The following is a 24,901-nucleotide window of genomic DNA, read 5'->3' on the forward strand; positions in this document are numbered from 1 at the left end:
TAACAAGAGCCGCTTCGGCAGAATAATTGCATGTCGTTGAGCTGGAAAGCAGAAGAATCGAGAAATTGTCAGGATGTGTTTTAGCTAATGATGTGTTAACGCCGGCGGGAGCAAAATAAGTTTTCTCTGAGTCGTGACACACAGAACGTCAGTCTAGCGGTCGCCGTGAACTTTGAACTCATCAGCCAATTTAAACTTGCTTGGTTATAAACTTCTTGAATGCGGTTTGGCCGTTTTCTCCAGAGTGAGAGGATTGTGTGTGTGTCATTGAGAACGCTCTGGGAAATGCTCTGAAGTTGCTGAAGGTTTTGTGTTTTGAGTTTGGGCCTGCCGCAGGGATGAGGGTCACATCAGCGTCGCTCCAGGTTCTTTCTGACGCCTTGGGCTGATTAAGATGAATATCCTCAGGATAAAGCAAAATAAAGTTCAGACTCCCCGACAGGGACAAATAAGTATGGACCATTTTTCATAGTTTTTACAATTATTTAAAATTACTATTATTATTATTATTATTATTATTATTATTATTATTATTTTATGTATTTTTTATTTATTATTATTATTTTTTTTCCATTTTCATTTTAGTTTTGGTTCAAGTTTTAGTAACTTGTTTTGTTTTTGCAATTTTAATAATAATAATAATAATAATTATTATTATTATTATTATTATTTTTTAAATGTCTATATAATTTACATTTGCATTTTATTTGTTTTAATTGAAAAATGAGAAATGTAGCAGAAAATAGTTTATAGTGTATAATTCTGACTAGTTATTTTTGCATCACTGAAAAGCTAGTTTTTAATAATATTTTAAATTAGTTTTTATGTTTTCCATTTTAATTATGGGTAAATCTTAGTAATTATGTTGTGTTTATATCATGTTTATAATTGTTGTTTAATATAACTACACTTTATTAGTTTATTTTAGTTTGTAGGGATACTTATTTTAGTAAATCAGGTTAAGCTAAATGAATAAATAAAATAAGTGTTTTTTTACATTATATTTGAGGTAATGTTTGTTTTATTTCAAGCAAAGGAAATGTTTTAATAAAAATTATTAATATTTTAAATCAGTTTTTTATTTTTATTTGATTCTGTATTTATTTTCCATTTTCATTTTAGTTCACGTTTTTGGTAGTTTTGTGTGTTTTTGTAATTCTTTTTTTTTTTTTACTTATTAACTAACATGAACAAACAATGAACAATGCATTTATTACAGTGTTTATTAACCTTGTTAATGTTAGTTCAGAAAAAATGCAGTTGTTCATTGTTAGTTCATATTAGTTCATGAAATGCTATTGGCTATTTAAAAAAGAGAGTGGGGCTGCTTCATATGTCCCGCCCCTGTCTACCTGTTTCTGTTAAAATTATGTCAACGTACAGAATGACGCTGCTCGTTTCAAGGCACATCAGTGGATTTTTTTAATGTTTATTTTTTTTAGAAGATTTTTTGGTTTTATTTTCATTGAACTATAATAGCCCTGATTCTGACTCCTGCATCTAAAAACCCGTCAAGTGGCTGTCGTTCTGTTCGGCTGATTATTTATTACACTTTCTAGGGCTTTGTGAGCCCTTTTAGACTAAATTACTCGAGTGGTTTGTCCAGACGTCTCCCGTTACAGAGAATAATCATTCTTCGGAGAGATGTAAGACAACGTTCCAGACAAACCCATTTGCTTTCGACGTCTCAGCGGCGACTCAAAATTGGCCGAATGTGAACCGAACTGATGGCGGAGGGGAGAAGCGGCACTTCATTTATTTCTAATGATTGTCTTTTAACTGCTTTTTAATCTGTACCGGACACGTAATAATTGCGGGAAGCGCTCGAATCGCTGTGCTAAATTGGATCAAAAGCGTCGGTGTAATTGCGCTGATCTCCAGAGCTCTGCTAATTCTCCCGCTTGAAATGAAACTTGGAATCGGATCATTGTTCCGCCGTCCTCAAAGGTTTCGCTAATGGATTCATTATTGAAAATTAGCAGTTCTTTAGCTGCAGATTCGTACCATGATAATGTGATAATCCGCTTTGTTTCCAGGGATTTTCTTCAACTGTAACAAAACACCTTTGTCTTGTGTCTCTGTGCAAAAGAACACATGATAGATGCTTTGGTCTATGTAATGTAGTCGCATATAAGACTTTGGAATCAAGTATCTTTTCATGTGGTGTTTCGTAAAGTATAAAAATGTAAATATGTGAGGAATATTTTCTGCTGGGTAGCTCTTGTTCGCCCAAAATGCAAATAGCCATTTATTCACCCTCATGTTGCTGACTTCCTTTTGTCTGCAAGCAAGAACTGAGTTTGTCAAGCTCTAAAATGGGCAAAAATTATTTTAAAGCATAGTAAAAGCAGTTCTTTTGACTTATTTCACATTTGGTAAAGGCATATGATAGGTTTGTGTGAAGAATTAATATTTCTTTACTAATTATTTGCACATATGTGTATATTTTGAAAATAATTATATATTCATATTTTATTAATTATATATAATTTAAAATTTTTTGTTTAGTTAAATTATTTACATGATCATATATACAGTTTGTTTTATTAATTACATATTTTCAATTATACTTATTTTTCAATATTTTTCAATAGTTTTATTTATTTTAATTATTCTGTTTAATAATTGTGTATAGGTATATAATTTTATTTTAATAATTATGTAAAGTTGATAGATTTTTAAAATGATTGAATATATAATTTATAAAAAATATATTTTTTTTATTTTTTAATCATCATATATGTTTACATATTAGTTTTATATATTACATATTATTTTTAGATATTTACATTATAGTTTCAATGTTTTTAAGTAATGCTTAAATATATGTATGATTAAAAATGAATTCAAAATTATTTTATTAATTTATTTTTTTAATTTTCATGTGTATCATATTTGTATTAATTCTGATAAATTCATTTGCATGTGTGTATAATATAGTATGATAATTATAAATTGATAATATTCAAGTAAATATATTAATTTAGTTTTTAATTAATATTTAATTAATTATATTTAATTAATAAATGCATTTTTATTAAAAAATCATGTTTTATCTTATGCAATTTGTTTTATTAATTACATATTTCATATTTTCAAAATTATTTTTAATTTTAAATATTTTTTTAATGAATGTATGTAATTAATTGTTTTTTTAAATTAATTGTAATGTATACATTTATAATAATATTTCTTTAATCGTATTTAATTATAAATTTCTATTTTTATTTATTAATCACATATAATTTGTTTTTGTTAATATTATATTATATATATATATATATATATATATATATATATATATATATATAGATATAGATATATATAGATAATGCTGTTTTATGTATAATTTGTTTTTAGAATTACTTTATTACATTTATTTATATTTAATTATTTGCATATGTGTATTATGTATTTTTATTCATTATAATTTATAATAATTTAAAATACAAATATAATTATTTAAAATGTTATATTTTTTCATTTAAATTTAGTTATATATTATATGTAATTTTTAATGGGCTCATTACAAATGACTTGTTACAAATTATAGAAAATCACTAATTAATAAGATGTTAAAGTCTTTTAAATTACACATCACAGATAAAATGATTAAACTTTCTCTTTCTTTGTATTTTCACTTATCATTCGATTATCCAGCCAACAGCTAACGGCTTTCGTGAACCGTTTCTCCTGCTCATTTGTGTTTGTCCCACATAAAGTACCGCCCCCTACTGGACGTCCCGCCGCATTCGCGACCCGCCAGCCAATGGCCTTCCTCCCTGTTGCCACGGCGACCTGGAGTGATGTAGTCGGGTAGCCGAGTCCTTTTTCCTGTGTGTAATGATGACAAAAGCTTTCCCGCGGCAGAGCTGCGAGATAACGCACTTATCTCAGACCTCTAGCCTGCACCTCTCTCCTCTCATCCGCTCCCTGTGGCTGTATTCCTCACCCCAGACACTTTATTCCGCCGCTAATAACGTTCGTTTTTTTTTCCTCCATCGCTCCTGGTGGCCGCGCTCCCCAGAGTCGCCTTGAAGACCCGCGACATCCCTGTGCTGACCGAGCGCTTCCTCTCGCGTCTGTTGATTAATGCGTCGCCTCCGTTTACCCGCGGCATTAGAATGCGTGATGTGTTGGTTAAGAGATGCACGCGAACTGATGTTGAAACTCATTTATATTCAGCGGCGGCGAAGGCCGAGGACAAATTAAATAGTTTTATCAAGGCCGTCTGATTATGGGTTGTGAGTGCTGGTGCGAGATAGCGTTTAAATATTGATTTTTAACCTGATGAAGAATAACTCTAATGGACGTGATGTTATAGAAGACGTCAAATGTTGTTTGGTCCAATATAACCATCATCAAACACTCATCCAGTAGCGTGTCGCTACAATAAACTCAAACAATGTAGAAGTCCATTAACGTTAATGGAGTAGTTCAACCAAAATTAACAATTTGCTGAAAATGTACTCACCCTCAGGCTATCTAAAATGTAGATGAGTTTATTTCTTCATCAGATTTGGACAAATGTAGTTTTGCATCACCTGCTCACCAATGGATGTGAATGGGTCAGAATGAAAGCTGATAAAAACATCACAATAATTCACAACCACTCCAGTCCATCACATAACATCTTGTGAAGCCAAAAGCTGTGTGTTTGTAAAAAAAAACAAGTCTATTAATAAGACATTTTATATAGTGCATAATCCAAAATAGTGCATTCCTCTAGTCTGAATCAGGAGAGAAATCTGCACAGCTCAAGCAATCTAAAACCGCTGTAAAAAAAAATATGTGGCTTGATTTTGATGTGAGCGACAACAGGAGATGGACTTTTTTTTACTGTTGGAAGCGTTATTATGGATTATGGACTTTTTATGGTATTTTAACCAGAAACAATGGTTTGAAGTTTAAAAACGTCTTAATGTTGGTTTTGTCTCTTACAAACACACAGCTTTTGGCTTCTCAAGATGTTAATCGATGGGCTATTATGGATTATGGATGTTTTTATCAGCTGTTTGGAATCTCATTCTGACGGCACCCATTCACATCCATTGGTGAGCAAGTGATGTAATGCTGCATTTCTCCAAATCTGATAAACAAACTAGTCTACATCTTGAATGGCCTGAGGGTGAGTACATTTTTGGTTAATTTTTAGGATGTTCTGTCCTGATGTCTTTCTGTCTTCAGTCGTAAAGAAATAGTTTTATGGGGAAAACATTTCAGAATTTTTCTCCATATAGTGGACTTCTATGGTGCCTGTAAATTTGAACTTCCAAAATGCAGTTTAAATGCAGCTTCAAGGGGCTCTAAACGATTGTATTTTCTTAAAAAATAATAATGTGATAATGTGTTCTCTGTGTAATCCGCGTCAATACAAAGATGAGCATTTGAGGTCAAAAAGCATGTGTAAGTGTAATGTATGTATGTATGTATGTATGTATGTGTATATATATATATATATATATATATATATATATATATATATATATATATATATATATATATATATATATATATATATATATACATATTATTTTAGAAAATAACCCATTGTTTCGCTGGATAAGACCCTTTTTAAGTAATGCTATTATATGTGTAATTTTTATTTAAAATTCTGTTATTAATTTCTATTTTTTAAATTTGCATATGTGTATATGTGTATTGTATATTTTAGTAATTCCAATTTATAAATTAATATTTTCTTTAATTTTGTTTTATTTAAATTTATTTGCATACGTGTATAATATTATTATAAGTTAATAATATTTTACTAATGATATTTAATTTATAAATTAATTTTTGCATTAAAAAAACAATTTTTTTTTATCATATATGCAATATTTTTGATTAATTACATAGTTTCAATCATATTTTCAAACTTATTTGTGATTTTTTTAAAATTATAAATAATTGTTTAATTAATTCTATTTAATAATTAATTGTGTATATGTGTATAATGTGTTTTAATTATAATGTATAAATTGCAACATCCTATTAGGTTTAGTACTGGAATTAGTTCACCTGTTTCGAGTCTTCGGGTTTTTCGAGTCGTTCGTTCATCTTATGGGGCTGTCACGTGACACTGATTTTGCCAAAATTAGTGACTTGAAGTGACTTGAAAAAAGATTCGCTCATTTTGCTGAACGAGACTCAGTCGGTAAAATGATCCGAACTCCCCATCACTACTACGAATCACGTCTAAGTTCATTGTCTGTGTATTCCGGCTAAAAAATGTAGAGAATGGCGAAAAACTCCATCTTATTTTCTCCTACAACTTCAGAATCGTCCGACATCGTTGTACCTTTTTGTTTGTAAACAGCGTTTGACTTACTTAAACTTTTTTAGTCTTTGCATGTTCACTTTACCACTTTACACTTTACTTTTGAGGTAATACTTTCCTCAAAAACCATAATTTCTTTATGACCGAAGACAGAAAGACACAAACATCTTGGATGACAAGGGGGTGGGTAAATTATTTGTAAATTGTTATTTTGGAAGTGGACTTCTCCTTTAACCTCAAATGCTCGTCTTTAGCTGTGCGATGTGCATGCATAGTCAGTGCATTCTGGTTCAAGACAGTTAGGGTACGTCTAAAAACTCCCATCTCATTTTCTCCTCCAATCATCCTACATCGCTGTTTTTTTGTTTTTTTTGTTTTTTGTAAAGGCCATTTGATATTCTTTGCATGTTCACTTTGTAAACACTGGGTCGGAACTTCTGCAGCAATGTAGGACGATTTTAAAGTTGAAGGAGAAAATGAGATGGGAATTTTTTGACTTACCCTAACTGTATTGACCTGGAATACACAGACTACATATGCACATCACAAAGCTAGACAAGATAAACATTTGAGGTTAAAAAGCATATGAAATGTAATTTTTTGCTAGATAAGACCCTTCTTCCTCAGCTGGGGTCGTTTAGAGCCCTTTGAAGCTGCATTTAAACTGCATTTTGGACATTTAAACTCACTGGCGCCATAGAAGTCCACTATATGGAGAGAAATCCTGAAATGTTCTCCTCAAAAAACATCATTTCTTTTCGACTGAAGAAAGAAAGACATAAACATCTTGAATGACAAGGGGGCGAGTAATTTATCTGTAAAATTTTGTTCTGGAAGTGAACTTCTCCTTTAATAAGTAGTCATTTACCTCTTTTAGACTCCCGGAGTCGTGTATGATAGACTCGTTCTTACCGTACATTCCCGTTTGAAGGAAAACAAGGCTTCAGATCAGATTTGTGGTTGTGTCTGATGTCTTGTTGCATGTCATTTCGCTCGGCTCTAATGCTTCTTCATTAGTGTGTTTTTATAGGCGACATCAGTGCGTGAAGACTTTCATGCACTTCACTCCACGTTCATTAAAGCTTTTAGTGCAGCCTCGTGTTTTCCATTTGCAGCATTTATCTAAGGCAGTCAGAGACTCGCTCACCACTTTCTCTGCAATTTCTCCTTTTATGTTTTTAAGTAAATTATAACTTTTGGCTGTGTGGAGGCTTTCTATGAAACAAAAAAAGGAAGTAGATAAAAATTGATCAAAAGTGGCAGTGAAGACATTTATGTTATGGTTTCTATTTTTAATAAATGCTGTTCTTTTGAACTTTCTGAAAAATAAATTCTATCACAGTTTCAACAAAAGTATTGGGCAGTACAACTGTTTTCAACATTGATAATAATCAGAAATGTTTTTTTAAACAGGAAATCAGCATATGGGAATGATTTCTGAAGGATCATGTGACACTGAAGACTGATGATGCTAAAAATTCAGCTTTTATCACAGGAATAAATTACATTTTAGCATATACTCACATAGAAATCAGCTATTTTGAATTGTAAAAATATTTCCCAATTTTACGGTTTTTATGGTGTTTTTAATCATTTTGGTGAGCAGAACATAAAGAAATCTTACCAACCCTTGTCTCGGTAGTTTATAAACCCCACAAGCTTCATAAAAGTGATTCAAAGGCAATATACGCATAAGAAAAGTCTGGATTGAGCTCACCCAGACTGCAAAAAGAGCACTAAAAATGTGTTTTATAACTCAAACTCTCATATTCAAGTTTGTTCTGCAGTTTCCCCAAGTCAACTTTACTGTCACTTCTGCACAACTTTTGATCAGGAGCGAAAATCGGCTGCAATCACTGACAACTGCAAGAGAAAGTTGTAGTTGTTAAAAAAAAAACAACAAAAAAAAACAAGTAGATGAAAATTGATCAAAAGTGGCAGTGAAGACATTTATAATGTTATGGTTTCTATTTTAAATAAATGCTGTTCTTTTGAACTTTCTGAAAAATAAAATCTAGCACGCTTTCAACAAAAATATTGAGCAGCACAACTGTTTTCAACATTGATAACAATCAGAAATGTTTCTTGAGCAGCGTATTAGAATGATTTCTGAAGGATTATGTGACACTGAAGACTGGAGTAATGATGTTAAAAATTCAGATTTGATCACAGGAATAAATTACATTTTAGCATATACTCGCATAGAAATCAACTGTTTTGAATTGTAAAAATATTTCCCAATTTTACTGTTTTAACAGTATTTTTAATCAAATAAATGGCATCTTGGTGAGCAGAACATGAAGAAATCTTACCAACCCTTCTCTCTGTAGTTTATAAACCCCACAAGCTTCATAAAAGTGATTCAAAGGCAATATACGCATAAGAAAAGTCTGGATTGAAATTACCCAGACTGCAAAAAGAGCACTAAAAATGTGTTTTATAACTCAAACTCTCATATTCAAGTTTGTTCTGCAGTTTCCCCAAGTCAACTTCACTGTCACTTCTGCACCACTTTTGATCAGGAGCGAAAATCGGCTGCAGTCACTGACAACTGCAAGAGAAAGTTGTAGTTGTTAAAAAAAAAAAAAAAAACGAAAAACAAAAATTTTTCAAAAGTGGCATGCTGTTTTTTTTTTTTTTTTTTTTTTTTTAACTTTTTATTTATCAAAGAATTCTGAAAAATAAAATAATCAGAAATGTGTTTTTGAGCAGCAAATCAGAATATTAGAATTATTTCCCAAGAATCATGTGACACTGAAGACTGGAGTAATCATGCTAAAATTCAGCTTTGATCACAGGAATAAATTAAATTTTATCATATGTCTCTCTCATAGAAATCAGCAATTTTGAATTGTAAACATATTTCACAATTTTACTGTTTTTACTGTATGTTTAATCAAATAAATGCCATCTTGGTGAGCAGAACATGAAGAAATCTTACCAGCCCTTCTCTCGGTTGTTTATAAACCCCACAAGCTTCATAAAAGTGATTCAGAGGTAATATACACATAAGAAAAGTCTGGATTGAGCTCACCCAGACTGCAAAAAGAGCAATAAAAATGTGTTTTATAACTCGAACTCTCATATTCAGGTTTGTTCTGCAGTTTCTTTAGCGAAAATCGGCTGCAATCACTCTGACAGCTACAAGAGAAACTTCAAAACATACTTTTAAAACAGCAGGAGAACTTATATGAACCGAGGACATCTAATCTCTTGTGTTCAGCCTGTCGTTTTGCGTCCAGTTTCTTCTTGTCACCTCCCACTCATTGCTTGCTGCTTTTACTTCACTTAAGGTGAATGGATGACACGAGTGTGTTAAATCAGGACACTAAAGCCTTGTTTTCTTCTTGCAGAGCATGTGTGCTCCATCATCGCCTCCATGCTGAGGAACCTCAAAGGGCAGCAGAGAAGTCGTCTCCTCAGCAAGTTCACAGAGAACGACTGCGAGAAGGTAAAAATAAGACAGCTGACGGTACTGCTTTATTATCTTCTGCTGCTAAATATGGCGGAGTGACGACAAAAGAGCGCTTCGGGAGAGTTCGCTGGCAGATGGGTTTAATGCTGCCATAAAGATAATATAGACTGTTTCTGATGTTCAATCAGAACATGCTGTGGTGCTTTATGACTTAATTTGATATGAGCATAAAGTCAAATTATTTTAGAAACATGGACGTCTTGGTTATAAGTTGTTGTACTTGTTAATAAGTTACTATTAGGGCTGTCAAGCAATTAAAATTTTTTATTTAATTAATTAGTCGATGTGGCAGTTAATGTTCGTTACCAATGAACGGTGTGAAATGATGGTATGAGATGACCTATGTAAGTCTAGGCTGGGACTGGTTGTGTTAATTGCATTAAAATATCTTAATTGTTATTTTCCACAACTAATTAAACAGATTAACATGTTAAATCGACAGCCCTAGTTATTGTAAAATATAAATTACATTTTACAAACTTAAGATAAAGGTCTTTCACAAAACATTTAAAAGAAATGTATTGTGATTTAAAATTTCTTCTTTTGTTTGGTGTTCTTTGTTTCCTGCCATTTTGTTCACTCGTGTTTGTTTATTTTTGTTCTTTCTTTTTCTTCTTTTGTCTGTTTGCCCATTAGTTTGTTTATTAGTTGTTTTTTTTAATTTCTTCACTTATATTTACTTTTTTGCTTTTTTGCTTGTTTGTAGATTTTTGTTCTTTCTATTTCTTCTTTTGTCCATTTGTTTGTCCTTTAGTGTTATTTATTTTTAGATTTCTTATTTTTAGATTTTTTTTTTTTTTTTTTTTTTTTTGTTCATCCATTTTCTTTTTTCCTGCTGTTTTGTTTGCTTTTGTTTGTTGGTTTTTGTTATTCTATTTCTTTGTTTGTTCATTTGTTTGATTATTAGTTTATTCCTTTTTTTTTTTTTTTTTTTTTCATTTTGTTGTTTTTTTCAAAAAAAAAAAATTGTTTGGTGTTTTTTATTTCCTGCCTTTTTGTTTTGTTTCGTTAGCTCTTGTTGGTTCTTTTCATTGTATTTTATTTTTTTTAATTATTTTCTGCCTTTTTGTATTTTTTTTTTTTTTTTTTTTTTTTTTTTTTTTATTCTTTACTGCCTTTTTGTTTTGTTTGCATTCGTTGGTTGTTTTTGGTTAATTCTTTCCATTTCTTCTTTTGTTTGTACTTTCGTTTGATGTTCTTTGTTTCCTACCATTTTGTTTGTTCGCGTTTGTATATTTTTGTTCTTTCTATTTCTTCTTTTGTCCATTCGTTTATTTATTTTTTTTATTTCTTCACTTATTTTTCAGTTTTTGTTCATCCATTTTTGTTGTTTCAGTTGGTGTTTTTGCTGTTGTTTACTTTTGTTTGTTGGTTTTTGTTATTGTTTCTTTGTCCATTTGTTTTATTAGTTTATTTCTTTCAGTTTGTTGCTTTTTCCATTCTTTTTAGTTGCTCTTTTGTTTGGTGTTCTTTATTTCCTGTCATTTTGTTTGCTCTTGTTGCTCTTCTTTTCATTCTTTGTTGCTCTTTATTTCTTTTTGTTTTGTCACTTTGTTGTTTTGTTCACTCTTGTTGGTTTCTTTTTGTTCTTTATTTTTGTTCTTTCTTTTTTTTTTTTTTTTTTTTTTGCTTATTTTGTATTCTTTCCTGCGTTTTTGTTTTTATTGCATTTGTTAGTTGCTTTTGGTTAATTCTTTCCATTTCTTCTTTTGTTTGGTGTACTTTGTTTTGTGCCATTTTGTTTGCTTGTGTTTATTGATTTTTGTTCTTTCTATTTCTTCTTTTGTCCATTTGTTTGCCCTTTAGTGTTATTTATTTATAGATTTCTTCACTTTTCAGTTTTTTTTTGTTCATCCATTTTGTTTTGTTTTCCTGCTGTTTTGTTGGCTTTTAGTTGGTTTTTGTTATTCTATTTCTTTGTTTATCCATTTGTTTGATTATTAGTTTATTTCTTCCTTTTTTTTCATTTTGTTGCTTTTCCATCAATTTTTTGGTTGTTTTTTTGTTTTTGTTTGGGTGTTCTTTATTTCCTGCCTTTTTGTTTTATTTCGTTAGCTCTTGTTGGTTCTTTTCATTTTATTTTGTTTTTTTTTTTCTTTCCTGCCTTTTTGTTTTGTTTGCATTCGTTGGTTGTTTTTGGTTAATTTTTTCAATTTCTTCTTTTGTTTGTGCTTTTGTTTGGTGTCGTTGTTTGTCCATTTGTTCGATTATTAGTTTATTTCTTTTTTTTTTCTTTTTTTTTCATTTTGTTGCTTTTTCATCCATATTTTGGTTGCTCTTTTGTTTGGTGTTCTTTATTTCCTGCCTTTTGTTTTGTTTCATTAGCTCTTGTTGGTTCTTTTAATTTATTTATTTTTAATTGTTTTAATTCTTTCCTAAATTTGTGTATGTTTATGTGTGTGTGTGTGTGTGTGTATATATATATATATATATATATATATATATATAGAGAGAGAGAGAGAGAGAGATTTATATTTATATATTTATTCTTTCCTGCCTTTTTGTTTTGCTTGCATTCGTTGGTTGTTTTTGGTTAATTCTTTCCATTTCTTTTGTTTGTTCTTTCGTTTGGTGTTCCTTGTTTCCTGCCATTTTGTTTGCTTGTGTTTGTTGATTTTTGTTCTTTCTATTTCTTCTTATGTCTGTTTGTTTGCCCATTAGTTTATTTATTGGTTGTTCTTTTTTATCTCTTCACTTATTTTTAGTTTTTTCTTTGTTCATCCATTTTCTTTTAGTTGTTCTTTCGTTTAGTGTTCATTTCTTGCTGTTTTACTTGCTCTTTTCATTCTTTGTTACTCTCTATTTAATTTTGCGTTGTTAGTTTTGATGTTTTGTTCACTCTTGCTGGTTTCTTTTTGTTCTTTCTCTTGTTTTTGTTTGTTCATTTTTTCCATTTCTTATTTCTTATTTTGACCTTTTGTTCGTTAATTTGTTTTATTCATTAATTTCAGTCTGTTGCTCTTTTAATATAAAGTTTGGTTTGTTACCCATTTTCATTTATTCTTTTGTTTATTTAGTTTCTTTATTTCCTGCTCTATTGTCTTGCTCTTGTCTGTTGGTTTTTTGTTCTCTCATTTTGGCTAGTTTCTTTCCTTTCGCTTGTTTTCTTGGCTTTCTTTCTTGCTTTCTCTGTGTGTCTCTCTCTCTCTTTGTGTCGTTCAGTCATGCATCAGTTTAATAATGTTTCACGCCGGTGTTGTTTGGACTGTCTCAGCGGCGTTCGTGCCGTTTTCTCCCGTGTCCTGCGTTATACGTCTCCTTTAGTCTCCGTCGGGGGTCTCCATACATCACCTGGACGGACACGTGTGCCGTTATCGCTCAGCAGTCACTACTCTTAAAATAACCCTCACAGTCCTGCCGGGGCCTGTTTCATCACTCTGACAGCAGCAGTGCATTATTGGTAGTTTCTCGAGCTAAAAGATTTCGGCCATATGGGCGTCATGCCTCACTTCTGTTCATCTTCAGATTGTCACAGGAATTGCTCGAAAGAGGATGACGAATGCCTCTGCTTGTCTTTAAATAACACGGCCGGCATTCGTCTCGTTCGCCGCAGTTAAATATGAAAATCATTCACATAAACGCAAATTCGGGTCCTAAAGCACATCTCTGGTGTGTTTTGGTGCATTTGTAACGCGCTCACCCTCTTTCTGCAGGTTGACAGACTCATGGAGCTGCATTTTAAGTACCTGGAAGCCGTTCAGCTCGCAGACAAGAGGATCGAAGGAGAGAAGCACGTAAGATTCACGCACACACATTCACGCTTGATTGGCAGTATCTCCTCGGCGAGGGCAGATCTGTGTGCGAAGATAAGAGCAGACCTACCAGACTCAAACGTCACTGTGGGATCTGCGGGTCGGACGCTTTGCTCGCCTTTTAAACCGAACGCTGTTAAACTTTTACGCTGAGTGCTGATTCGCACGCACTTTCTCATCAGGAGTCTGTGTAGTTGCAGCTTGACAAACACCCAAACAAAACCTCATTGTTGGGTTGGTCTTGCTCCATTAAAAACGTAACATCTCGAACAACTCGTGTTGGCAGTAAAACACTGATTCAAATACTTCAAATATGTTCTCACTACTCACTACTGCTTTTTTGCGTCCTGGAAAATTATAATGCTCTCTTATATTACTAAGATTTCTTATCTCAATAATAATAATAAAGATAGTTATTTATATAATAATAAACAGATTTTTGGAAAATCCATATGCAAGAAGTGTGTAAAAAATAAATGCATAAATAAATTTCATATATTTTCGCAAAAATGCTGAAAAGCATTTGCATAATTCCAAATATGATAATGTTCCTAATATAATATTATTGCATATTACTGTCAAAAAAAAAAAAAAAAAAAAATCTCTCATTTTCATGTACTATTAACGTTGTGAATGCATGCATTCATGAATGCATGAATTCTGCAAATGTTTGTATTCACAATGATAATCGATTATTGTTAAATTAATATGCATAACAAAATGCATTTTTATTATTATTGTAAATTAATTTTAAAATATTCTATTATTATAATTTATTATTTGCATTGTGAATGCCAATATTTGCTAAATTCCATATATGATAGTATTGCATATTATTTAAAAAAAGATCTATTACTATTATTATTAAAACATTTTATTGTTAGTGCATATTCATTTTAAAATAATCTCTTATCATTTATTAGCATTGTGAATGCCAACATTTGTGAAATTCCATATATGATAATATTGCATATTTTAACATGATCTGTTACTATTTTTATTAATAATACATTTTTGTTGTTATTGCATATTAATTCAAAAATAATCTATTATCATTTTTATTATTAGCATTGCGAATGCCAATAATTGCAAAATTCCAAATAATAGTATTGCATATTACTTTAAAAAGATCTATTACTGTTATTATTATTATTACATTTTTATTATTGCATATTAATTTTAAAATAATATCTTATAATTTATTATGCCAACATGTGCAAAATTCCAAATATGACAATGCAAATTATTTTAAGATGATGATTATTATTATTATTATTAATGCACTTTTATTGTTATTGCATATTAATTGTTTAATAATGTTATCATTTATTATTAGCATTGTGAATGCCAACATTTGTAAAATTCCATACTATAATAATGCATATTATTTTAAAATGATCTGTTACTATTTTTATTACTAATACATTTTTATTGTTATCGCATATTAATTTTAAAACTATCTATTATCAATTATTATTATTAGCATTGTTAGTGCCAACATTTGCAAAATTCCAAGTTTGATAATCTTACACATTGTTTCAAAATGATCTATTGTTGTTATTATTATTATTATTACTATTATTGTTATTATTATTAATAATAATAATAATAATAATGATGATGATGATGATGATGGTGATGATATTAGTATTATTATTATTATTGCTGTTGTTTTCATTATTATTAAAAAGATTAATGCTAGTCATAAATAATTTTCAAGGTTTTGTGACTTGGTTTGTTAATGCAGAGTTTAACTGGCGTGCAGTGTGTATTTAAAGGCTTTTTACAGTCGCTCCCAACGTGTCTCATCCAAACAGGTTTTAGAGCCGTAGCTCTCATTATATAAGTTGTGGGGTCGCAACCAGCAATAATTAACGTGGAGATGATTAAAGACAGATGCTAATTGATGATAATTGTCAGGTTGGGTGGTTATTCCACATTGTGCAACTGTATTTCATTAGCAAACATCTCTGTGTGTTTGTGGGGTAGACTGCACTTTGTGTGTGCATGTGTGTGATTATAGTGTGCGTGTGTGTGTGTGTGAGTGCGCTGGAGGATATTGGCGTGTGTATGTTGAGGATGTGATCTGGGCACTGATGTGGACTCCTGCAGCTCGTGTCTCATCCATCCTAATGTGTGCGTGTGTGTTCAAGATGGTTTCAGGGATGTTTCAGCTTGGGCTGGGTGAATCATATCTAGTTTTGAGCCTATTTGATATATACAATGCTGTTCAAAAGTTTGAAGTCAGTACAACGTTTTTGAAAGAAGTCTCTTCTGCTCATCTTGGCTGTATTTATTTGATCAAAAATGCAGTAAAATTGAAAAATATTCTTACAATTTAAATAACCATTTTCTATGTGAATATATTGTAGAATGTAATTTATTCCTGTGATCAAATCTGATTTTTCAGCATCATTACTCCAGTCTTCAGTGTTACATGATCCTTCAGAAATTATTCTAATATGCTGATTTGTGCTCAAGAAACATTTCTGATTATTATCAGTGTTGAAAGCAGTTGTGCTGCCCATTAGTTTTGTGGAAACGGTTTAATGATTCAAAAGAACAGCATTTAAAAAAAATAGAAATCTTTTGCAACATTATAAATGTCTTTACTGACACTTCTGACCAATTTAATGTGTTTTTTTTTAATTGCTGAATAAAAATATGAATTTTAAAACATTTAATTTAAAAAAAAAAATACTGACATATTTTTGAACGGTAGTGTATCTTGAGTTTTTTAGTCAAACAGCCACTGTCAAGTGGATTTATTGCAAGATGCAAAACTGCCTGATAAATCGGACTTTAATCGTGATCATGATCTGCATTTTTTTTTTTTTTTTTCTTTTTTTTTTTAAATACTGAAAACGTTTCATCTTAATTTGGCATTTCAGCTTAATTATCTTGCATTGGTAATAAGATTCCACAAGCTTTCATGGCTATGGTTGCCAGATTCCAAGAATCTAAATCCGCCAATCAAAGTTTTTATCAGAAATCGATACATTTTCGGCCCTGAGGATTACTTATTCTTCCCAACCTTGCAACCATAAATAATTACTTGATTACTAATTACTTCTGCTCACCAACCCTGCATTTATTTGATCCAAAGTAGAGCAAAAATGTTAAAAATTAAAAAAAAAATTACTATTTAAAAAAACTGTTTTATATTTGAATATATTTTAAAATGCAGTTTATTCCTGTTTTCAAAGCTAAATTTTTAATATCATTACTCCAGTCACACAATCCTTCAGAAATCATTCTAATATTCTGATTTGCTGCTCAAAAAAACATTATTATTATTATTATTATTATTATTATAAACAGCTGAGTAGAATTTTTTCAGGTTTCTTTAATGAATGAAAAGTTATTGGTAACAAGCTTCCACGAGCTGTTATGGCTGCGGTTGCCAGATTTCAAGAGTGTAAATCAGAAATCGATACGTTTTCGGCCCGGAGGGTTACTTATTCTTTCCAACTTGGCAACCCATAAATAATTTCATATATCAGAAGTTTTTGAACAGTAAGATGGTTAATGTTTTTTAAAAAGTCTTTTCTGCTCACCAACCTGCGTTTATTTGATCCAAAGTACAGCAAAAACAGTAAATTTGTGAAATATTTTTACTATTAAAAATAATATAAAAATAATAAATTTTAAAATGAAATTTATTCCTGTGATCAAAGCTACATTTTTAGCATAATTATTCCAGTCACATGATCCTTCAGAAATCATTCTAATATTCTGATCAAAAAACATTTATTATTATTATTATTATTATTATTATTATTATTATTATTATTATTTATTTATTTATTTATTTTTTTATGTTAAAAACAGCTGAGTAGAATTTTTTTTTTTCAGGTTTCTTTGATGAATAGAAAGTTCAGAAGAACAGTATTTATTTGAAATAGAAATCTTTTGTAACGTTATAAATGTCTTTATCATTTTTTAATCAATTTAAAGCATTCTTGCTAAATAAAACCTATTAATTTTCAAAAATTCTTTCAAAAATAAAATAAAAATATACTGACTCTAGGCTTTTGAATGGCACTTTTTGAGTGACACTGAAGACTGGAGTAATGATGCTGAAAATTTAGCTTTGATCACAGGAATAAATTCCATTTTATAATATATTCAAATAGAAAACAGTTGTTTTAAATATTAAAAATATTTCAAATTTTTACTGTCTTTGCTGTACTTTGAATCAAATAAATGCAGGCTAGTTGAGCAGAAGAGACTTCTTTGAAAAATGATAAAAATCAAAATCACCTTTTGACTGGTAGTTTGTGTGAGTATATATCATTTATTTTTTATTTATTTGGGGAAGAAATATCGATTTGGCAGGGATGTTTTAAAATTGTATTTTTAATGGTGTTGCTTGTTGCTGCAATTTTACATGACCAGCAAAACCACAGAGCGTTTTGTAAATGTTCAATATGCCGCTCAGCTCTTGTTTCAGGTCTTTGTGCAGGTGTGTCGATTTAAATCTGTCTCCTGTGTGAGAGTGTGTGTGTGTTTCCCATCCACCTTATCTGACTTTCTGCTCTGCGTTTTCTTCAGAGGCCTATAAATCGTCTCTCAGAAGCAGTGACAGGAATATGACTGTGGAAATGTCTGCTCTTGTTTCGCGCCCGTCGACTGAGCGCAGCAGCACTCCCTCCAGATGGAACAGCGTTCGCGGCTTTCTCCGAGCGCTATAAAAGTATATCACCCATAGCAGAGCCCTTGTTTAAAAACGCCTCGGAGTGCTGTCAGCGCCGCGCTCATGTGAACCCGTCTCGCCTCCTTTTACTGCCTAATGACAGCTACAAATTCTCTCCGAATTGCATTTCCTAAACACAGACCCCCATAAACCCCCTCCGCGTTCGGTCTGCTCGTCTTCTGCTCTTCTCGTTTTTGCCGCAGCGCCCCGCAAGCGCACACATGCACGGCTCTTTGGGAAATCTCGAAAGGATCCGCGGAGGACGTGTTGGCAGGGTGTGCTCGGATTAATTTAGTCTCGGCGTGTCCCGTGAGACTCAATCACAGGTCCCGGCGCTGCTTTGTTCTGCCTGTCATATTAACACCTGTGCCAGCCTGCAGTTCTCCAACAGGAAGTGACTAAAAATCGCTCTGTTTCCCGGGGGTGAAGCCGCTTGTTATTTGCACTCGTGTAATTGACTTGCCGAAGGCTGTACCTCTGTAATGAGACTCGAATAACGCCTGCGAAAGATCGAAACAGCCTGTTCTGACGGCGTGATGATGACGAACATACTTTTTTTTTTTTTTTTGGCACTCTAAATCAGCCTTGAGTATGAACTAAAATTCCTTAAATCAGCCTGAAAAATATTTACCTTTTTAATACATTACACATTACAGTATACAGTAAACATTATTTTAAGAACATCATTTATTGTAATTTTAATCTTTCATCAAAATTTTACTATATATATATATATATATATATATATATAAAATCCAAATATAAATATTAATATAAAATCTTTTATATAAATCTTTTATATCTTTTTATATAATATATATATATATATATATATATATATATATATATATATATATATATATATATATAAAATTAACAAATAATGAAAATCATTAATAATTATTAAAATAATGGTTATTAAAATATTTGAACATTTTATACATTTTTAAATATATGCTTTATGGACACACAATATTATATATCAATGTTTTATATTTTATATATTTTTCATTAAACTGTTTCAGTAAACTGTATGTATTTTACATATTTAAAATATATATTTTTTAAATATTAATTTAAAATAATTGAAAAAGCATTAATAATTAAAATAACGGTTATTAAAATATTTGACAATTTTATTTAAAATCTACAAATTATTTGAAAATTTTTCAAAATATTTTCTTTCATTTTTCAAAATATGCTTCATGGACACACATACACACAATATTATATTTTTATGTTTTATATTTGATATATTATATTTTTCATTAAACTGTTTCAGTAAACTGTGTGTATTTAAAATATTTTTCTTTAAAATATTATTTTAAAATATTTAAAAATCATTAATAATTATTAAACTAACAATTATTAAAATATTTGAAATTTTTCTTTAAAATATACATTTTTTTTAAAATAATTATTTTTATATTTTATTTTTCATTAAGCTGTTAGAAGTGCTTCAGTATATTTGTATGTGTATATTTATTATTAGTTTTATAAACTAATAAATAATTAATAATAATTACAATCATTAATTATTAAAATAACCATTATTAAAACTTTTGAAAATACTTCAGATATTAAAAATATACATTGTTAAAACATGCCACACACACAATATTATATATAATATATTATAATTGTTTTTATCTATAATGTATTAAATTAGTATGCTTATATATGCATAATTGAAATCATGCATATATACTGTATTTAACTTATAAAGTTAACATATACCCTATATACTTTACTGCAAATAAATTCTTCTTATAAAATAATAATGAAATACTTTACAGATAAATTATTTCAATTAAACATTGACATGTTCCTGATCTTAGTTTTCTTGATTTGGTATTTTAAATAAATAAAAGTTTGTCTCTTTAATGTTTTATCAAAATGTGAATAACTTGTGCCACCTTAATGCTAACCAATGGCCAAATAGCTTTTGAATCATTGTGTTTGCCTGCTTTTATAGGCAATTCAGCCTCTCTGGAAACTAAATGGTTAACACATTGCAATTCATTTAGTAAAGCTTTACTTTTATGCGTTTGACGGATGATTTATCCAAAGCAACTTGCGTTGCATTCAGTGCATTCATTTTATAAGCTCATGCATCCCTGGGAATTGAACCCATGACCTTGCGTTACTAGCTTCATGCTCTACTTTTTGAGCTATAGTGATGAATGCTTGCAGCAATAATCACAAAAGGCCACTACTGAGACGCTCTGCAAGGTGAACTTGACCTCCATCCTGCACGTCCTGTTAAAAAATCCCACTTTTCTCCATACAAACCATTTTTAATGGACAAAATCACATCCTGTCATGAGTTCCATTGAGTGTGATTCAACCTGTCCTGATTTTTTGGAAAACGTCTGAATGGTTTTGGCACAATTGAGCCCGGATCTCTCAGAAAGCCTCTCGCCGCGATCAGAGCCGCGTTCTGTGTGTCTTCAGCAGTCCGTGACGGCCAGCTCTCGCCAGCCTGCTGTTCCTGCGGCGTTCCCTTTGTGTTCACAAGCCTTTCTGCTCGTGCACGCTCGCACACGTGTGCGCTTGCCAGCGTTTTATGCTCGAAAAGATTGAAATCCCCTGGAGAGAGGCCAGTGTCAATCGCCGCAATTATGGCACTCAACAAATGCCAAACGTCTTTGTCCCTTTAGATTCAGCTGCAGGTGCTGAAATGCTGCAGTGTGTGAAAAATCAGCCTTTTTGAAGTGATCTGAGATCATTATCCACAGCCTTTTTAACATGCATGACGCTGCGTATCAATCACTGCATGTGATTTTTCTTGCTAATCAATATGCATTTATTAGGTTGGCTTGAGAAAGTCAATGTACTGACCTTCTATTTAATCCGCTGCTTCTTCGAAGACTAAATTTGGACTGTATCTCATCCTAGAGCTTGCAAGCTACAACCACCCAACTCTGGTCAGAACTTCAGACTGGTGTGACTCGGGTTGCTATATCTTTTTTTTTTTAACTGATCTTACTTATGATTTTTGGTATACGGACGATAAAAGCCATGAAAAGTCTCATAGACTTTCATTGAGGGGGTCAAAACTTTTGCACAAAAAGGAGTATTTAAGCCATCTGTCACCAGCAATACTTAATGCTAGCAACATGCTAATTCATGGTAACAACGTGCAATATCATGTTAGCAACATACGGTGTGTTAAATCATGTTAGCAACATGCAAACAGCATGTTAAATCATATAGCAATGTATTAAAACATGTTAGCGGCATGCTCATCATGCGAACATCGGTACCAACATAATCATGTTAAAACATGTAAGCAACACCTTATAAACACATTAACACATGTTAATCATGTTAACACTAGTAATTGTGTTAGAAACATGCTAGCAACATGTTAAATCATGTTAACACCATATTAAAACGTGTTAGCAACTTGCCAATTACACAAACATGTTACCAACGTGTATATCATGTTACAAACATGTTAGCAAACATGTTAATCATGCTAGAAACATGCTAGCAACATGCAAAATCATGTTAGCAGTGTATTAAAACTTGTTAGCATCATGCGAATCATACAAACAACATGTTACCATACATGTTAACAACATCATTGTGTTAAAACATGTAAGCAACATGTTAGAAACACGTTAACATGTTAATCAAGTTAACAATACTAATTGTGTTAGAAACGTGCTAGCAACATGTTAAATCATGTTAAACATTAAAACATTAAAACATGTTACCAACTTGCTAATTACACAAACATGTTAGCAACATGATAATCATGTTACAAACATGTTAGCAAACATGTTAATCATGCTAGAAACATGTTGACAGCATGTTAATCTTGTTAACACTGTGCAAACTGTGTTAAACATGTTAACAAAATGTTAAAGCAACATGTTAAATGTTAAAACACAACTAGCAACATGTTAATCATGTTAACAGCATGCCAAAACCATGCTAATCATGTTAAAACAGGCTGGCAGTATGTTAAATCAACATGTTACATATGTTAGAAACGCCTTTACTCATGTTAACAACATTAATTGTGCTAGAAACATGCTAGCATCATGTTAGCAACATGTACTAAAGTTTTGAAGTTCAAGCTTTTATAACTGCTTCAAAATTTCAGGTTAGACTTTCTCAAGCCAACCTCAAAGTTTAACAGTTTTACTCAACTAGTTTATTATAAAGTGTCTAACGGTCATTTTTCGTATTTTTTTTAGGATATGGTTCGTCGTGGTGAGATTATTGACGACGCGATGGACGATGAGTTTTATCTGCGGCGGCTGGACGCCGGACTCTTCGTTCTTCAGCTGCTCTGTTACATCATGGTAGAGATCTGTAACGCTGGTGTTCCTCAGGTACATTAGCATCTTTTCATGTGTGATTGAAGCTGAATGTTTTCAATTTTGTGTGCTGAAGCAACATAACAACATGTTTTCTCTTTCAGTTACAACAGAGAGTCCATCAGATCCTCAATCTCAGGGGAGGATCCGTCAAAATAGTCCGTCATATAATGAGAGGTAAGATTACAAATGATTTTCAAAAGCAACATATAAAGAGAAAATATGCTTTGCATACATAAAATGAAGGCTATATTTATATTTAGGATTTTTGTGTACTGTGACATGACAATTACATACATATTCCACCAAAATTTTCATTACCGTAAAGCATCGGCTTACTTCATTTTAGAGTTTTATGTTTCTCAGTGTTCTTACTGTTTATTCTCATTAAATTGATTACTGTTGTAATACAGTAAAATATTTGATCACGCTTTATTTTAAGGTCCAATTCTCGCTATTAACGAACCATTAACTATGACTTTTGCCTCAATAAACTTCTTATTTGTTGCTTATTAATAGTTAGTTCGGTAGTTAAGTTTAGATATTTAATAGGATTAGGGATGTAGAATATGGTCAGAATAGGTGCTTTATAAGTACTAGCAAACAGCCAATATGTTAATCATAATCATACTAATAAGCAACTAGTTAATAGTGAGAATTGGTCCCTGAAGTGTTACCAAATACTTACATAAATTTCAGAATATTTTATGGTTAACATAAATATAATGTAATTTTGCATAAGAATAGGTTTTATATTATATTGTGCATGAATGTTATATTTTACATAAAATCAATGCTTTTTTGCATAAAATGAAGACAGCACAACGATCTAAAAATCTAAAAATTTAATCAAACCAGTGTTTTTTTTAGTATCACTGAGTTGTTTTTTTAATATTTTAATCCATTTTTATTTCTCAGTTTTTTTCTATTTTATTATATTTTTATATTATTTGTTATAGTATTATATATTTAATTGTAAAATTGTATTATTATTTCTTTGTTATTTTTATAAAAAAAATTTATTTATATCTATATAATTTTCATGCATTTTTCTTTTAGTTTTAGTTATTTTAGTACATTAAGTTAAACTTAATTAAAATGAGAAATGTTGAAAACCATTTTCAATTTTAATTTAAAAACCATGAATTAAACTCGTTGCCAACACTTTACAATAAGGTGTCATTTGTATAACACGAACGAACAATGAACAATGCATTTATTACACTTAATAAATGTTAATGTTAATACAGTAAACAACTGTATTTTTATGTTCATGTTAGTTCACAGTGCATTAAACAAATGTTAACAAACACAACTTTTGATTTTAATAATGCAATAGTAAATGTTGAAATTAACATTAAGATTAATATGCTGTAGAAGTATTGTTCATTCTTTGTTCATGTTAAGTAAAGTAGTTAACTAATGTTAAAGGAGAAGTTCACTTCCAGAACAATAATAATTCACATATAATGTACTCACCCCCTTGTCATCCAAGATGTTCATGTCTTTCTTTCTTCAGTCATAAAGAAATTATGTTTTTTGAGGAAAACATTTCAGCATTTTTCTGCATATAATGGACTGATATGGTGCCCTGAGTTTGAACTTCCAAAATGCAGTTTAAATGTGGCTTCAAACGATCCCAAATGCAGTTGTAAAGGATCCCAGCCGAGGAAGAAGGGTCTTATCTAGCGAAACGATCGGTTATTTTCATAAAAATAATACAATTTGTATACTTTTAATATCAAACGCTCGTCTTGTCTTGCTTTTTCCAACCTTGTTTTTTTCCGGTTCATGACAGTTAGGGTATGTTGAAAAACTCTCATCTCATGTTCTCCCTCAACTTCAAAATCGTCCTATATCGCTGTTTTACCTTTTTTGTTAAGGGTGTTTGATCTTCTTTGCATGTTCACTTTACAAAGACTGGGTCGGTACTTCTGCAGTGATGTAGGATGATTTTGAAATGATTTTTGAAGTTGACAGAGAAAATACGATTGGAATTTTTTGACATACCCTAACTGTCTTGAGCCAGAATACACAGAGTTCAACAAGAGCAAGACAAGACGAGCGTTTGAGATTAAAAAGTATTTAAATTGTATTTTTTTTTTTAATGAAAATCACAGATCGTGTCACTAGATAAGACCCTTAATCCTCAGATGGGATCATTTACAACTGCATTTGGGATCGTTTGAAGGCACAATTTCTTTATGACTGAAGAAAGAAAGACATTACCATCTTGGATGACAAGTACACCCCGAGTACATTATCTGTAAATTGTTGTTCTGGAAGTGGACTTATTCTTTAACTAATGAACCTTATTGTAAAGTGTTACCAACTTGTTTCAAAGATGATTGAACCAGAAAATGTGAA

The 24,901-nt window shown here is 31.0% G+C and overlaps 1 protein-coding gene across 1 annotated transcript in view; it reads left to right on the plus strand.

Annotated features, from left to right (window-relative positions):
- Positions 1 to 24,901, plus strand: part of ctnnbl1 (catenin, beta like 1) — a 59,952-nt gene that overhangs the window by 24,685 nt on the left and 10,366 nt on the right. The window contains exons 12-15 of the mRNA XM_051097383.1: positions 9,634 to 9,731; positions 13,409 to 13,489; positions 22,412 to 22,549; positions 22,639 to 22,711. Coding sequence (XP_050953340.1) covers positions 9,634 to 9,731; positions 13,409 to 13,489; positions 22,412 to 22,549; positions 22,639 to 22,711 — 390 coding nt within the window. The remainder of the gene's footprint in view (positions 1 to 9,633; positions 9,732 to 13,408; positions 13,490 to 22,411; positions 22,550 to 22,638; positions 22,712 to 24,901) is intronic.

The sequence above is a fragment of the Labeo rohita genome, chromosome 23 (genome assembly GCF_022985175.1).
Source record: "Labeo rohita strain BAU-BD-2019 chromosome 23, IGBB_LRoh.1.0, whole genome shotgun sequence".
Classification (NCBI taxonomy): Eukaryota; Metazoa; Chordata; class Actinopteri; order Cypriniformes; family Cyprinidae; genus Labeo; species Labeo rohita.